This window comes from Muntiacus reevesi, chromosome 13, assembly GCF_963930625.1.
Source record: "Muntiacus reevesi chromosome 13, mMunRee1.1, whole genome shotgun sequence".
NCBI classification, from domain to species: Eukaryota; Metazoa; Chordata; class Mammalia; order Artiodactyla; family Cervidae; genus Muntiacus; species Muntiacus reevesi.
Genome location: NC_089261.1, coordinates 15,887,860 through 15,903,419, shown reverse-complemented (window position 1 = coordinate 15,903,419; position 15,560 = coordinate 15,887,860). Strand labels below are relative to the sequence as shown.

Genomic DNA, 15,560 nt, shown 5'->3' with positions numbered 1-15,560 from the left:
TACAGTGAGAACTGGCATTTCCACAGGCTCTGGAATCAGGGGTCGGCTAACTGTTTCTCTGGTCAACCAGGGAGTAAATATTTTAGGCTTTGCAGCCCACAGGGTCCCTCAGCTCGGCTGTGCTGTTCAAAAGCAGCCATTGACAATATATAAACAAGTAAGCACGACAGATTTATCAATTCCAATAAAGCCCTTTGTACAAAGACAGGCCATGGCTAGTTTTGGCCTCTTCGCCATGGTTTGCCAATCCCTGAGTTCAATTTTGCAAAGGGCTTTTGCCCTTTATTTTTTTCTCCTCATGGTGTCTCTCTGGGTGGAAGTGGTTCTGATTCTTCCCATTTTACAGATGTGAAAGCTGAGTTAACGCTAGGATAAGCCTGAGGTCACATGGCTAAGAAGTGGCAGTCAAGACTTCAACCCTGCCCCCCCCCAAACTCCTGTTCTTTCTGTGGCATCATGTTGTTCTCGAGTTCTGGCGAGAAGACTAGACCACACAAGCCCCACCTCTCCCAGCTTCCATGTACCCACCCCAGGTCGCGTCTGGCAGCAGGATGCAGGAGGGACTGTGATGCTCAACGTAGGCCTTGGAGTCAGACTGAGATAGGTTTTTACATCCTGGTCCTACCACTGTTCAGCTCAGTGACTGTGGGTGAGTCGCCTCACGTTTCTGTTGTGAGGATTTTCATCTGCACCAAAGAAATGATCATCACACCTGCCTGATTGTGGCGGTGAGCGTCAAATAAATCAACACCAAAGGACATAACCCAGTGCTGGGCTTAGGGTTCTTCTGTCAAAGGTCACAAATGCCTTTCTGTTTGGTCTTCCTCTTCCCTCCTGTAAACTTGTACTACATACCTGCTCTGGTCTATAAAATATTAATATTCAGCTGTATCAAGTGACAAATGAATATGCATCTGATTGCTTTATAGGAGCCACTAAGTTGAAAAGTAGGACTCTTTCTTTCTCCTCCAGCCTCCCCCTTCCTTGTCCAGCCCAGGTTGGGAACTGATTCAAGTTGCATCAGGCCTCCCCACATCCTTGCCCCATGAAGGAGTTCCTACTCTCCCTGCAGCCTGGATGTCTCAGTGATAAGGCAAGGCTGAGCCCCCTTCCCTCCTGGAGTTGTGGGGAGGATTAATTAGTTCCAGCCTCTAGGGAACCTTAAACTCCATGGCACACGGGGGCAGGGTGGGGGCAGTAGCTACCAGGTGCTAGTGTCTGGAGGCCCACGTCCCCACCTTGGTCTCAGGTGAGTCCCCAGGATGGCGGCCTCTGCTCTTTCTGACCCTGAGACGCACAAAGCCATGCCTTCGGGTCCAGGTGGAACTTCGGTCTGCTTTCCCTGGTACCCCAGATACTTCGGGGTCCGTCTCCTCTGTGTGTAGTCACACCACATTCTGAGGGGGAGACGGCAGCTTTCACATCCTCACACCTGCCGAGCGGAGGCTTTGAAGTCAGGTAATTAGGTGACAGGGACGCAGCCAGGAGTCCGCGAGGCTGAACGCTTCCTGAGCCGTTTTAATTTTCAGCGCTAGAGGCAGACGTCTGAGGTAGCCTTCGCTCACGCTCTCTCTGTTCTAGAAGTAATGAGCAGAGGCTCAGACCCTGCAGAAGGTTGGGGGAGGGATGGGGACCTGAAAGAGAGAGGTGGATGCCTGCCAGAAGCCGAGGCTCTAAAGCAGGCAGAGCTGAGCTGGAGTCCCACCTGCACCGCAAACGCCCTGTGTGCCCTTCCGAAGGGACTCTCACTGTGGGCTCAAGTTTCCTCACCTGCAAAGTGGGCGTGATGTTAGCGCCCCTCCCACACCCCCCACACCCCCACTCCCACCACAGGGCTGTTGGAAGGAGCCTGTGAAAGGTCCTCGCCCCAAATGGCAAACGTTTTATCAAACATTCCTCCCCACTCTTACCTGGTACAAAAATGCCTCCTGGAATTGTAAGAGGCAGGATTCAAGCCAAGCCCTGGTTGGAAGGAACCCTTAATCTAACCAATTTGTTCAGCCCTTAGGACTTTCCTGGTGGCTCAGACAGTGAAGCGTCTGCCTATAATGCGGGAACCTGGGTTCAATCCCTGGGGTTGGGAAGATCTCCTGGAGAAGGAAATGGCAACCCACTCCAGTATTCTTGCCTGGAGAATCCCCATGGACAGAGGAGCCTGGTAGGCTACAGTCCATGGGGTCGCAAAGAGTCGGACTTGACTGAGCGACTTCACTTTCACTTTCTTTCACTTTAGAACAACCACCCAAAAGGTGAAAGCAGAATCTGTAGCAGCCACAGACCTTCAGGATGCCTCAGGAGCTTTGATGCTGTTACTCGCCTGATGTCAGCAGAGTTTAGTGCTCTCTCTGATGTGTAATTGCTGTTGTTGCTCTTTAGTTGCTGAGTCGTGTCTGACTCTTCTGCGACACCATGGACTGTAGCCCACCAGGTTCCTCTGTCCATGGGATTTTCCAGGCAAGAGTACTGGAGTGTGTTGCCATTAGGAGCTTGCATTACTGATATCATCTGCTGAAGTTTGATTTTACTTCTCCATCAGTGAAATTCTGCAGTTTTTTTTTTTTGCATTAATTAACAGTGAGGAGGATGGCTGGCTGTTTATATGGGATTTCAAAGACTGGCAAAATTTTAGTTGGAAAGATTTGGATAAAGGACAGAAAAGGAAAACAGAGCCCATTGTCAAAGAGGTTAGGGGAAGATACACCTACAGAGAAATGAACTTCAGTGAAGCTGAAGTGCGGGCATACAGTCAGTAACCAGTAAAATCCCAGAGGGCAACGCTGAGAATGAGGAGGGAGCTGGTTAGAAAAATGGGCAGAACTATTTGTTCATTTACTCTACTAATGTTTATTGAGCATGTACTGTGTGCCGGGAACTGTTCTAGTGTTAGTTGCTCAGTCGTGTCTGCCTCTTTGCAACCCCATGGACTATAGCTCGCTAGACTTCTCTGTCCATGGAATTCACCAGGCAAGAGTACTGGAGTGGGTTGCCGTTTCCTTCTTTAGGGGATCTTCCCCACTCAGGGATCAAACCTGTGTTTCCTGCACTGCGGGGCAGATTCTTAGCCATCTGAGCAGATTTTAAAAATGGGCAGAGCTATTTGTTCATTTACTTGACTTATGTTTACTAAGCATGTACTATGTAACAGAAACTTCTAGGAACAGGGGAAACAACAGTCAATGAAACAGGCAGAATCCCTGCCCTCACGGAGTTTACATGCTAGTGGGGGTGGAGACGGGGAGGCCAGACAGTAAAGGAAGTAGTGAAATGGGTCATCTGTTCAGATGATGCTTAAGTGCTAAGGAGAAGAACAAAGCAGAGAAGGGAGGCAGGAAGGGCCAGGGAAGGGGCTGCAGTTTTAATTGGTGTGCTCAGGGAAGGTCTTAAACCTGACTGGGAACCTTGCGGGGTAAAGTGGTGTGTGATGCGGGTCATTTCCTGTTACCCTAAAGCATTTCCAGAGGCTTGGGTTTAAATCTGTCCCGAAGGTAGTGATTCTCCACCCCCCACCCCCCGCCCGATCCCTGCCTGTTTTAAAAAAGAAAACCCAGAACAGGGCTTACCTGGTGCCTCAGACAGTAAAGAATCCTGCCTACAATGCAGGAGACCCAGGTTCGATCCCTGGGTCAGGAAGATCCCTTGGAGAAGGGAATGGCAACCCATTCCAGTATTCTTGCCTGGAGAATTCCATGGACAGAGGAGCCTGGCAGGCTACAGTCCATGGGGTCACAAAGAGCTGGACTCGACTAAGCAACTAAAAAGTCTAGGACAATTCTGGTGGTGTTACTGCCAGAAACTCCCTGGCTTAGACATATGCTACTCCAAATGTGGTCCCTGGACCTGTAACCTGTAGCAGCAGCAGCACCTGGAAGCTGATCAGAAACTCAGACTCTCAGGCCTCACCCCAGACCTGCTGCCCCCAAATCTGCATTTTAAGATTGTCCCGGTGACTCTTGTGCACATTAATTTTGAGAAGCTCTGCTCTCGTGAGCTCCAAATCCCCTTGCAGAACCGATTTTATTTCTGTAGATTATAGATCTCAAACTGGAGTGTGTATCAGGATCCCCGGAAAGTTGAATAGAACACAGCTCCCTGGACCTACCCCGGAGTCTCTAGTTCAGCAGGTCTGAGGTGGGTCCCCAGAATCGCGTCTCTGACAAGTTCTCAGGTGATGCTGATGCTGCCAGTGCCGGTCCTGGGACCACAGTCCGAGAACCATTGCTCTATATATGAAAACACTGGTTTCCCAAGAGCAAACCTTATTTTAGCACATGAGTGTTTTTTTTTTTAACGTTGGTCCGTCTCTGCTGATTGTTTTTCAGTCTCTTCTGCTGTGACATCCCTTGGCCTCACTCTGTAGACATGAGTCTTGCTCGTCCTGGTCTCTCCAGTAAATTCATCCAGTAAATATTTGTGTGCGGAGTGAGTCAAAAAAGATACGCTATGATTAGGAACCCAGGTCAGATACACACACACCTCTCTTTGAATCCTGATTCACCACTAACTGTGTAATCTCTTCTAAGCTTCAGTTTCTTTCTACATGTGTGCTAAGTCACTTCAGTCATGTTCGACTCTTTGTGACCTCATGGACTGTAGCCTTCCAGGCTCCTCTGTCCATGGGATTTTCCAGGCAAGAATACTGGAGTGGGTTGTTATTTCCTTCTCCAGGGGATCTTCCCAACCCAGGGATCAAACCCAGGTCTCTTACATTTCCTGCACTGGAAGGTGTGTTCTTTACCACTAGCACCACCTGGGAAGCCCTCTTGCTATACAGAAAGAAAAAAAAAATGACATCTACTTTACTAAATTGTTTTTTTTTTAATTGACTAAATAAGGGAAAATGCTTAGCCTGGTACCTGGCCTATTATAAGAACTTAATAAGTGAAAGTTAATACTGTTATTAAATTAATTTGGGAGTACCCCTCCACCCAGGAAGCCGGAGTGCTTCTGAATGTCTAATCCCTTTCCCCCCTGCTTTGGTTTGGTGCCCACTTCCTCCGGAATTATCATCAGCTGTCTTGCCAGCATTCTGAATAGAGAGATTAATGAACTAATAGGAAATTATGCTCAGAAAGCAATTTGCAGTTATCTAAAGTGAGGCGTTTTCATCTAATAGGTTCACGAGCACAGAATGGAGTTGAGTTCTAAGTGGTCGGCTGTCAGTACAGACCATGTATTGTCTGATAACCATGGATTCAGCTGGCTGAAGTTTGCTTTTGTAGTAAGATGCTGATGGATTTCCTTGGCTCAGTCATGTCTTATCTGCACCCTTCCCCCTTCTCAGGGTCCTTCCAGAGAAGGACACTTCTGCGGGGCTGAGGTCAGGTTTCTTGGAAACCTCTCCACATCTTTCTGGGTTTCTTGCAGGAAAACTTGCAGTGGTGATTTGAGTGGTTGTATTCTAGAAAATAAGAGTTTGAACCAAGGTGACTCTGACCCGGACTCTGGGTGTATGGCCTAGAAATATGCATTTTTAGTCAGCTTCCCAGATAATTCCTATTTGCACATAAGCGTGAGTGTTCTGGGCTGAGGAAAGAGCACGGACAAAGGCTTGGCTCGGGACTTAGTGTTTGTCGCTCAGTCGTGTCTGACTCTTTGCGACCCAATGGACTATAGCCCATCAGACTCCTCTGTCCTTGGGATTCTCCAGGCAAGAATACTGGAGTGCATTGCCATTTCCTTCTCCAGGGGATCTTCCCAACCCAGGAATCGAACCTACTCTGAGCATATTTTGCAGGCAGAGTCCAGGGTAGAGAGGAGACTGGTTCTGCTTTGCAGCCACAGTACCAGCCCTAGGACTCCTGCTGTTGCCTCCTGAGGCTCCAGGTCCGTGGAGGGGAGGCACCCCTCACCACCCAGCCAGCCACTCTTCTGGGAAAGCGGTCTTGGGCTCTGGAGCTCCCACCACCCTGGATCAGCTTGCCGGCCAGGACGAGGCCCGGTGCAGGGAGGAGAATGTGGTGTCGGGATGGCCGTGCCTCTGGGCAGTGGTGGAGATCCTGCTGTGCTCTGAATCACCCGCTCTTGGGGCCTGAGACAGGAACCGTACGGGTATCAGAACCCCTTGCAGATGTATAAGACTCATTTTCCTCTAGGACCACAGAGTACTGGCTCCTCTGCTTTGAAGATAGGATGATTAACTTAGTAGCCACTGAGCACAGTCCCAGTGACCTCGTTTAGGGACGCCGGTGCTACCAGTTCAAACCTGAGACCTTCCCCGGGGGGCTTGCCCTTGGCTGATTGTAGCTTCTCCCCCAGGGGGCTCAGAGGCAGGCAGTCAGGGCGTACCTGGTGCAGGTGTGCAAAAGGCCAGCTTCCTTGCCTGCAGGCAGACAGACTCAAGGGTACAGTTCACACCCCAGAGCCCCCTGTGGAATCAGGCTGAGACCAGAGTCACCTGCAACCATGTCCTTGCTTAGATTCTCCCCCATCCTACCGTGCTAAGGAACGTCCGGTAGAACCCCCTCCATAAATCACTTGCCAGATTGCACATCTCAGGATCTGTTTCTAGGGAGCCCGATTTAGGACAGTAAAGCAGCAGCACGATCCAGACGCTGGAGCCAGAGAGAACAGGTCCTGGTTCTGCTGCTTCCAAGCTGTGTGACTCTGGAAAAGTTTCTAAACTTCTCTGATATAAAGTGAGGCTACTGTGTTCATTTGATGTGATGAGACATGTGAGTGCTTCAGTCACGTTAATGATTTCATGATTCTTTCAAATCAGACTCTGTAAGATGCTCAGCAGTTATTTCATTACAGAAGTGGATTCTCTATTAATATGAAATATGAAAAGAAACAGACTCACCAGATCACCTCCGAGGGTTTAAGCAATGTTGAAGTTCTGGAAAAGTTAGCCCATTTCCTACTTTTCTGTAGTCCTTTTTCTCCATTTTTCTTTGGGGATTTTCTGAACCAACCAGTTTCTTGGGAGACTAGTTAAAGGGTTCGTAACAAGGCTTCTCAATCTTGGCACTCTTGACATTTTGAGCCAGATAATTCTTTGTGGTAGGGAGGCTGTCCTGTGCATTGAAGATGTTTAACACCATTACTTCCACATACACACCTCCACTCCATCCTTCCCCTACTCCACCTTCAGCTATGACAATCAAAAATGTCTCCAGATATTGCCAAATGGCCCTTGCGGTGTGGAGGGGGCACAAAATTACCCTTGGGGGAGAACCACTGTTTTATATCGTAAATCCCTCATCCCCAGTCAGTGGGACTGTATATCCATTATTCAGCTTTTAAGTGCCAGCATTAGAGTGCCATTACTGAAATATTCAATAGAATGATCAAACTGCTCGGGTTGCCTGGAACTTCCCTGGGTCAAGCACTGAAACTCCCAGGTCCCAGGTGACCCAGGTTGGCGGAGGCAGGTCTGTGCTGGTAGAAACATTTTACATGCTCCGATTAAGGTCACTGCCCGCTTCCGTAGGCATGAGAGCCATAATCACTTCCCTGGAAAGGTAGAAAGTGATGTTTAGAAACAGCACACTATTTCCAGTTTATTCCAGTGTGTTTTAATGCATTTTCCATAGTTCCCCCTCCTCCTGCCCGCAGTAGCCTGGCTAGACATGCTTGCACTTAATTCTTTTCACGTAAGCAGTCCCTTTGCCATTTTACTGGCACTTCTTTATCTGGTTTTGCTCTGTTATTGGATCTTTTCGCTTGGATTTCACATGCTCTTCGGTGCCCTCCTTGCCCTGCGTGTCCTTCTCTCCAGTGTCCTTGCCTCAAAGTCCAATGTTTTATCTGAAATGTTCCTGTGTTTGCAAAATGACTTCAGCCACAGGTGACAAGGAGATAAAAGCAGGAAGTAAGCCATGGTTGGTTTGAGCCACTGGGTGCTCTAATTTTCCCAGCTCTTGCAAAACTGGGGAAATGATGAGCTGGTGTTGCAGCTGCTGCGAAGTTCCTGGAAGCTTCAGGAATTTGTACAACGGGCAGGATATTGGCAGGATATAATTATGAGCGTGCATTTCAGAGATCACCAGCTTGAAGCCTAAACTTATTTTTTCCACTAATAGAAACACTTCAGTTTTTGCAATAATCATCATGAGAATTAATGGTCCCTTATATGCGTTTTTACCTATTATGTGTGCTAAGTTGCTTCAGTCATGTCCGACTCTTTGCAACTCTGTGGACTGTAGCCTGCCAGGCTGCTGTGTCCATGGGATTCTCCAGGCAAGAATACTGGAGTGGGTTGCCATGCCCTCCTCCAGGGTATCTTCCTGACCCAGGTATTGAACCCAAGTCTTTTATGTATCCTTTCTTGGCAGGAAGGTTCTTTACCACTAGCACCACCTGGGAAGCCCCTTACCTATTATAGTTCGGTTCAATTAGAGTTGTATGTGAGGGTGGATTATAATTCTCCTGGAGGTTGAGGTGGGGATTGGATACAAGGATGATAGTGATGGTCATGGTATCATGTATCAAGGGCTTGCTGAGTGCCAGACATTCTGCTAAGTACTTTACATCCATGAATTCATTTAATTCTTACAACAACCTGAGAGGGTAGGGTCTATTATTATCCCCGTTTTTAAGAAAATAGAATAACTAGGAATAACTTCAGGAATAACTAGTTGGCCCCAAAGTCTCATTGTGGGTGAATCCACTCCTCAAACCCACTGATCCCTCTGATCCAAGATCCCAGAGCCTTAACCAGTTTACATGGGCAAAGGACCAGCCACACAGCTGCCAGTCCCCACTCTGCCTCTCCTTGAACCAGACAAGCAGAAGATGAGAATCTGATCTCAACCTGACCCTGGACCAGAGCTATCAGTCTTTTCCTCCCCCACCTGCTGCCTTCTCCCATCATCCCTTCTTGAATCGAAAGATGATGAATGAGTCTGTGATGAACCCGCCCGCCCCAGCCCCAGGTTCTGGGAACCCAGAAGACTCTGTGGTCACGCTCTCCTCTCTTGGGGAAGCGGGGTGCGGGGTTGGGGGAGGCGTCTCCAACAGGTAATAAATCTATGGCTTCCTTATAGAGACCTCTTACGGTAAGACCGGTGCTGGGGTTTTCCCGATTATTGTCCATTATGTTGCTGGAGTGTTCGTTCTGATTTCTATGTTAATACTCCCCATCTCCCTTGCTTATTTCGGCTGTTGCCTATCTCTTTCTAACACAGTTGAAGGTCAAAGAGCTCAACCAAAGTGAGCCGGTGTGGGACGAAAGAAAGGATCAGGGATTTAGGCTGCCTGGAGCAAACTTTTCGTAAATTGCTTCAACTCCGCTGGCAAACCACTTGAACATGTTTGTTTTCATCAGCAAGGGTCATGATGGTGCCTCATCCAGGAAGCCTGCCTTGCTGATCCCAGCCGCACGCCAGTCTCCAGGCTTGTGTCTGCTCTTAGGGGCTGCTGGGGGCCAGGTCACATCCATTAAGGAAAGGGCAGAGCTGCTCATAAAACTGTTTGTCTCATACAGTTTCTGGGCAGGAGCTCCACAAGTCCAGTTTGCTTGTGGTCAGACCCCCATCTCCCACCCCCGCGTCGGGGAGGAAGGAGGGCCGAAAGAAGGGAATGCAGAAGGGGGTGTGTCCGCACTTCACAAAGGGCAAGGGATACAAGTTATAAGAAATAGAAATCACTTTCTAAAAATTAATGGAGACTTGGGACTTCCCTGATGATCCAGTGGTTAAGACTTCACCTTCCAATGCAGGGGCCACAGGTTTGATCCCTGGTCAGAGAGTTAAGTTCCCACATGCCTCATGGCCAGAAAACCAAAACATAAAACAGAAGCAATATTATAATGTGTTCAATAAAGACTTTAAAAAGTAGTCCACATCAAAAGAAAAAAATTCAGAAAATTTGATGGAGACTATTCGTGTTCCCACACCAGGAGCAATCTGGGGGTGTTCCCTTCTGCTGGGCTACCTTCCTGTTTCTTTCTCCTCTCCTCTCTCCCTCCATCTCTCCAGCGTCTGTTCAGCCTGTATCAGGCACCAGCTACCAAGTCAGGCACTGACAGCAGGGAAGGAAAGTTGCTGCAAGGAGGAGAAAGACCCAAATCCTGCCCCCAAGATAAATTCACATATTTAATTTTCAGACAGAGAGGATGTCTCATTCGGCCAGCAGCTCCTTTGGAGCATGAGATATCCCACGTAAGCAACTTTTCTTGATAACTGAAGCTTATCCTGTTAGCCTTTGAAGTTGAAAAAAACGAACTCTTTTCCATGAAAGTTTTAAATAAATCCTTTCCAAGTGTCCAGGCTGCCTGAGACTCATGTGACATTTCCTGTGTGCCCTCAAGTGTGCCTTAGCCCTGCCTGCAGAGACATTGACCTATTTGCCGTCCAGGTGAGCACCACTCGGCATTTTCTCTCTGGATCCTCATGGCAGTTCTGCCTACGAGGAACCTGGAACTTAGCCAGGCAGGTGGATGCCTCCTTGGTCTGGAAAAGGTAGAACTGTGACCCAGGCTCAGGTCAGCTGGATTCTGAAGCCCAGGCTTTTAACCTGGAAGCACATATGACCTTTACCTGGTGCCTGGAGTTGATCAGAGTTACCATCCTAACTTGCAGGGCTCCTCAGGGCCATGTCTGGTACAGAGATTTGTCCAGAGCGGTCCACTGTGTCTTCCCCACCTCTCCGTTTTTCCTCCTTGTGGAATGGAGCACATGGAGGACGCAATTTGTTGACTGTGGGCTCAAGGGACACATGAAGGACAAGGAGCAGAAGGCTTGGTTTTGATGTAAGAGCTTTGGGGCAGACCATGTCGGTGTTCCAAACTTCCTCTAATAATCATGGTGAATTAGTTGGGCTCCCCTTTTTCTACAGACCCTGAGACAAAGATCTGGGGACAAGTAGTTTCTTTGAGAGGTGAGCCCAGGGCACCCCAGTGGAGGGGGGCAGGGGGGTGGTGTTGAGAAGTGAGAGAGGGACAGAAAGGGAAGGTAGTCTGTCCTGCGTCCTAGAAGAGCAGGTGACAGTCATGGGCACCTGGGGTCCAGTCCCTTGATAATACACCCCTGAGTTGTCCCACAGATTGTTAAGTTTGTGGAACACTGCGCAAACTAACAATAAACACAACCCCCACAGTAAAAACAAGAGTACCTGCAACTTCAAGTGCTCGTCCTAGGCTTCTTACCTCTGTTGTATCGTTCATCTCTACTGTCCTGTGAGACAGATGCTGTGATTGTCCCCACTTTACAGATGAGAAAACTGAGGCTCAGAGCGGGTCAGTGACTTGCCCAGCTTGTCACAGCCAGGAAGTGGTGGTGTCAGGCTTTGAACTCAGATTTGTTAAGTATATTATCCTGACACCATTTCCTTTTACTTTTTAATCTGTTTATTTGGGGGTGGGATATGGAGCAAGGAGGACCCTGCCTTCGGGAAGACTTAGACATCCAGACATCTCTTATCTGGGAAGTGGAGTGTGTCCCTCTTCTGTGTGGTCCTTGAACTCTGGTGTGCATTTGCTGAAAACCCACACTCCCAGCACTTCTTGAGTCAGAACCTGAGAGGGTATGCCTTGGGAATCTGACTCTGAAGTAGGTGGTCTACTGATAAATTACATGCTAGTGGCTCTTCTTTCTTAGGCAGTGAAAAGGAAAAATCTAATTTTGGTGGAATCATGCGTGTTTCCTGCTGGAAAAATGATTCTTCATAAATGAGGTGTGTCTAGCCTCAGTCCCTGTGTCCCCTCCCCTTCCACCAGTGGAATCAACCACTGGTGATTCCAGTGCCAAGCTCATCCTACTGTCTGGATCAGCAAGTCCTGGATGTGTGGGCTCTAGTTTTTGACATGAGAACCTCTGTGCAAGGTTTAACTGTCCGGGCATCGGGGAACGATCTCTTGGGGTTTCTGCAGGAGCAGGGGCCATGCTCCCGGCCCTGGCACTGCCCTTTGAAGCCATGGACGGAAGGATGCATGTTCCATCTCCCACCCTGCAGCCAGAGGTGGAGGAAGGCTGCTCCCTTCCTGCAGAAGACAGAAAGGAAGATGCCAGGAGGAGACAGGAGATGGCTGAGGTCACTAGGGGTCTCACCTGCCTTGTCCTGATTTGGACACGGTCCAAAGGTAACGTTGAGCTGCTTGCCCCCACTTCATGGCGCTGCCCATGACAGGGAACGGGGTGCTTCACACCTGCCCATCAGCCTTCCAGCTGGGTTTGCTCAAGAAGACTCCTAGGTCGGGGGTGGCAGAAAGGAACAATCTCTTTCTGGAAGTTTCCAGAAATTGAGCTATTTCAATCAGGGAAGAGTACAGAAACCTCTTGGTCTGACTATCATTTGTAATCAGCAGTCCCCCCAGTTCAGGTGCATTCATCTGACCCAGTCACAGTTGTCTAAAGCCTCTGATTTCTTCCGGGTGTTTGTGGGATTAAATACAGACTCTCATACTGGGGCTCTGCCCACCTTCCCTTCCTCAAATCTTCCTTTCACTCTGGTTCTCTTCATTTCAGCTTCATCAGCCTTTAACTTCTGACCCCTGAACCCATCAGGCTTGATTTTGCCCCCTAACCTCACTCCTGTCACTTTCCATCTCGTTTCCCTGCATTATTTTTTCACCATCTTCCCACACTGGCAACAATCCGATATTTATGTGTTCATTAACTGTCCCCATAAACATAGGGGCTTCATCTGCGTGACCATTGTGTGTGTCCCCAGGACCTGTTTGTAGAATGAATTAAAGGCTAATTTCACACTCAGCAGGGCTTTCCACCAGGGCTTTGATGCAACACTAGTTATCTCCATGGGAGCTGGGACCTTCCCTATGGGTCTGAGTCTGGGGGCCTTAGAAAAGAAAAAGAGAAAACCAGGTCATAGCACCCTTTGAAATTTGACAAAGGTATGGGGAAGAGCAAGGTGACATCTTGGATTTGTCTCAAAAGAAGACATTTTACCTCTAAACTCTTAAACATAGTACCAGTAAAACTTAATACCTGTTACTAATCTCATCCTAGCTGGAAGTCTTGGTTGGCTGTCTCCTATAGAATGAGCCTTTAAGAAAAAAATGAGCCTGCCTCAGGCACCACTGAGCCAGGGTTTCTGCTAGGACAAGTCAGTTAAACTCAGCTTTTCTATCTGTAAAATGGGAAGAATAATACCTATTTCATAAAAGTGCTTTAAAGATCTAATAGTCGACTTAGCATCTATAGAATTCTTGATACAATGGCTGGCAAATGAGTCTTTAGGTAAGCAGGTGGTGATTGAATGATGATGACAAATATAGATTGATAGATAACAATGTCTTTCAAAGCATGAAGTCCAAGTGGACACTGTTGGTTAAACAGTTACTTCCCACTCTTGGACCATCCAGGACTGACCTGTGAATGTGGGATGACAGAAAAACTCTCTCCAGAGTTAATTTCCTAGGTCCCAAGGGTATGTCTTTGCAGTAGCTGTCTTATCTCACCCCACATCTTGGTGTCCATAGCACCCAGAGCTTTCTGAACCATTGGTGTGTCTCATCCACCCATTCATCTACCCAGCCATATATCCATCCACCCATCTATCCACCCATTTATCCACCCATTCACTGATCTGTTTAAACATCCATCTATTCATCCATCCATTCATCCATCTATTCATCTGTCCACCCACCCATCTATCCATCTACTTAACCATCCATCCATCCATCCATTCACCCATCTATCCATCCACTTGTTCATCTCGACATCCATACATCTATCCATCCTTTTCTCTTTTTCTCTCTCAGGTTAAAGTGCCACAACAAATGCACCAAAGAAGCCCCGCCTTGTCATCTCCTGATCATCCACCGAGGAGGTAAGTATTTAACACTTCATGCCCTGGGGTAGTAGTGAGGGTTCCTGCAGGCCATCTGAGATAACTGTCTATCCAGGTCAATTTTGGATAACCCCTTGATCCTTAACCTTTGCCTGCCTCATTTCTTTCCCTCTGACCCCCTCCTCCTGACATCTGTCACCTTAATCCACCCCCGTGCCCTTTCTCCCTATTTTTTGTCCTCACTCTGGTCTCCTTGATAGTTTAGCCCTCAGATTCATCTCCCCTTCCTAATTCTTTTCTCTCATTCTTGTCCTCTCTCCTAATTTTTCACCCTCCTCTCTTTCCCCCCAGTCCTACTCCTTTCCCTTCCCACTTAAAAAGAGTACTAGCTGAGTCTTTTTCCACTATGTGCTCTTCAGACTGTCAGTTGACCCTGTAGAAATAGGCACAGAGAGGGGTCTTGATTGGACCTATTGGTTTGGGTCATCCGTGTTCCATCTCCAGAGGCCTGGGTAATGCCTGGGCCAACCTGGCTGGGCAGGGAGGTAGCCAGACACTACCTCTGGGAAGCCACTACCAGCCTTCCACCAGGCAAAAGCAAGACCAATTTAGTTGGAAGGGAAGACTAGAAGGAAAGTTTTTACCTGCCTGCCAAGAGTACAATAGGAGGCCTTGTAGTCCAACTTTCAAAATGTAGTTCCCCTGATTCTTGGGGTAGTTTTTCCATTATCGACACTGTACTTCATCTAGTGGGGGACTCTCTAAGCCTGTATTGTTCAATACAGTAGCTACCAGCCACATCTGACTATTTAGGTTTAGGTGAACTACAATGAAATAAAAATAAAAGTTTAATTACTCTGTCACACCAGCCACATTTCAAGGGCTCAGTGGCCTCATGCATCTACTGTACTGGACAGTACAGATATAGAACATGTTCATCATTGCAGATATTGGCCATCGCCGGTCCAGTCCATTACTCTTCCAGCTGTGGCCCGTGGACCAGCAGCAACACGGGAATCACCTGGGAGCTTGTTAGAAATGCACAGCTTTTGGCCCCACTCCAGACCTATCGAATCAAAATCTGCATTTTAAACAGCATCTACACGTGATTCGTCTGCACTTTACAGTTAAGAAGCACTGCCCTGGAGTAGAAGTTGCAAACTCAGATGCCTGCCAGGGCCAAGCAGGTACCCTGAATGACAGATGCTGGCCGGACGGGGCCATGCAAAGCAGGGAGAGAGCCCAGGCACCTCCTAGAAGGGATGGCCACTCCAGCAACGTGACTTGCATTGTACCACTTCTCATGTTTCTAAAAAAACCCAAATGGCTTCATATGCCATATACTTATTTTTAAAAGTTGTGCATGTGTGCTAATTCGCTTCAGTTATGTCCGACTCTTTGTGACCCTATGGACTATAGCCCTCCAGGCTCCTCTTTTCATGAGACCCTCCAGGCAAGGATACTGAAGTGGGTTGCCATGCCCTCCTCCAGGGGATCTTCCCGATCCAGTGATTGAACCCGAGTCTCTTATGTCTCCTGCATTAACAGACGGGTTCTTTACCACTAGCGCCACCTGGGAAGCCCATGTAAGCAACTTATTAAAGTTGTTAAAATTCTTGCTGGCCCCCTTCCCACCACCAGCCTTCTGTAGGTTGGGTGGAGGCTTAGTGCCAACTTTGGGGAACACAACTTGCTAGTCCTTGTCCTCCTCCTCCACCCCTCCCAGCCCTCCTGGCCTTGGGTCGGTGTGGGCTCAGGGGAACCTGCCCTGTTCTCAAACGAATCGAAGGGAAACTTAAAAAAGGAGGCAGATGGCTGCCAAAAGTGCTGGCTTGTCTTCCAGAGCCAATGGGCCATTGGTTTTCGATGAT

The 15,560-nt window shown here is 48.3% G+C and overlaps 1 protein-coding gene across 1 annotated transcript in view; it reads left to right on the top strand.

Moving 5' to 3' along the window:
* The window catches only part of KSR2 (kinase suppressor of ras 2), a 419,494-nt gene that overhangs the window by 320,532 nt on the left and 83,402 nt on the right, over nt 1-15,560 (top strand). Inside the window, exon 8 of the mRNA XM_065904540.1 lies at nt 13,661-13,726. Within this exon, the coding sequence (XP_065760612.1) occupies nt 13,661-13,726 (66 nt within the window). The remainder of the gene's footprint in view (nt 1-13,660; nt 13,727-15,560) is intronic.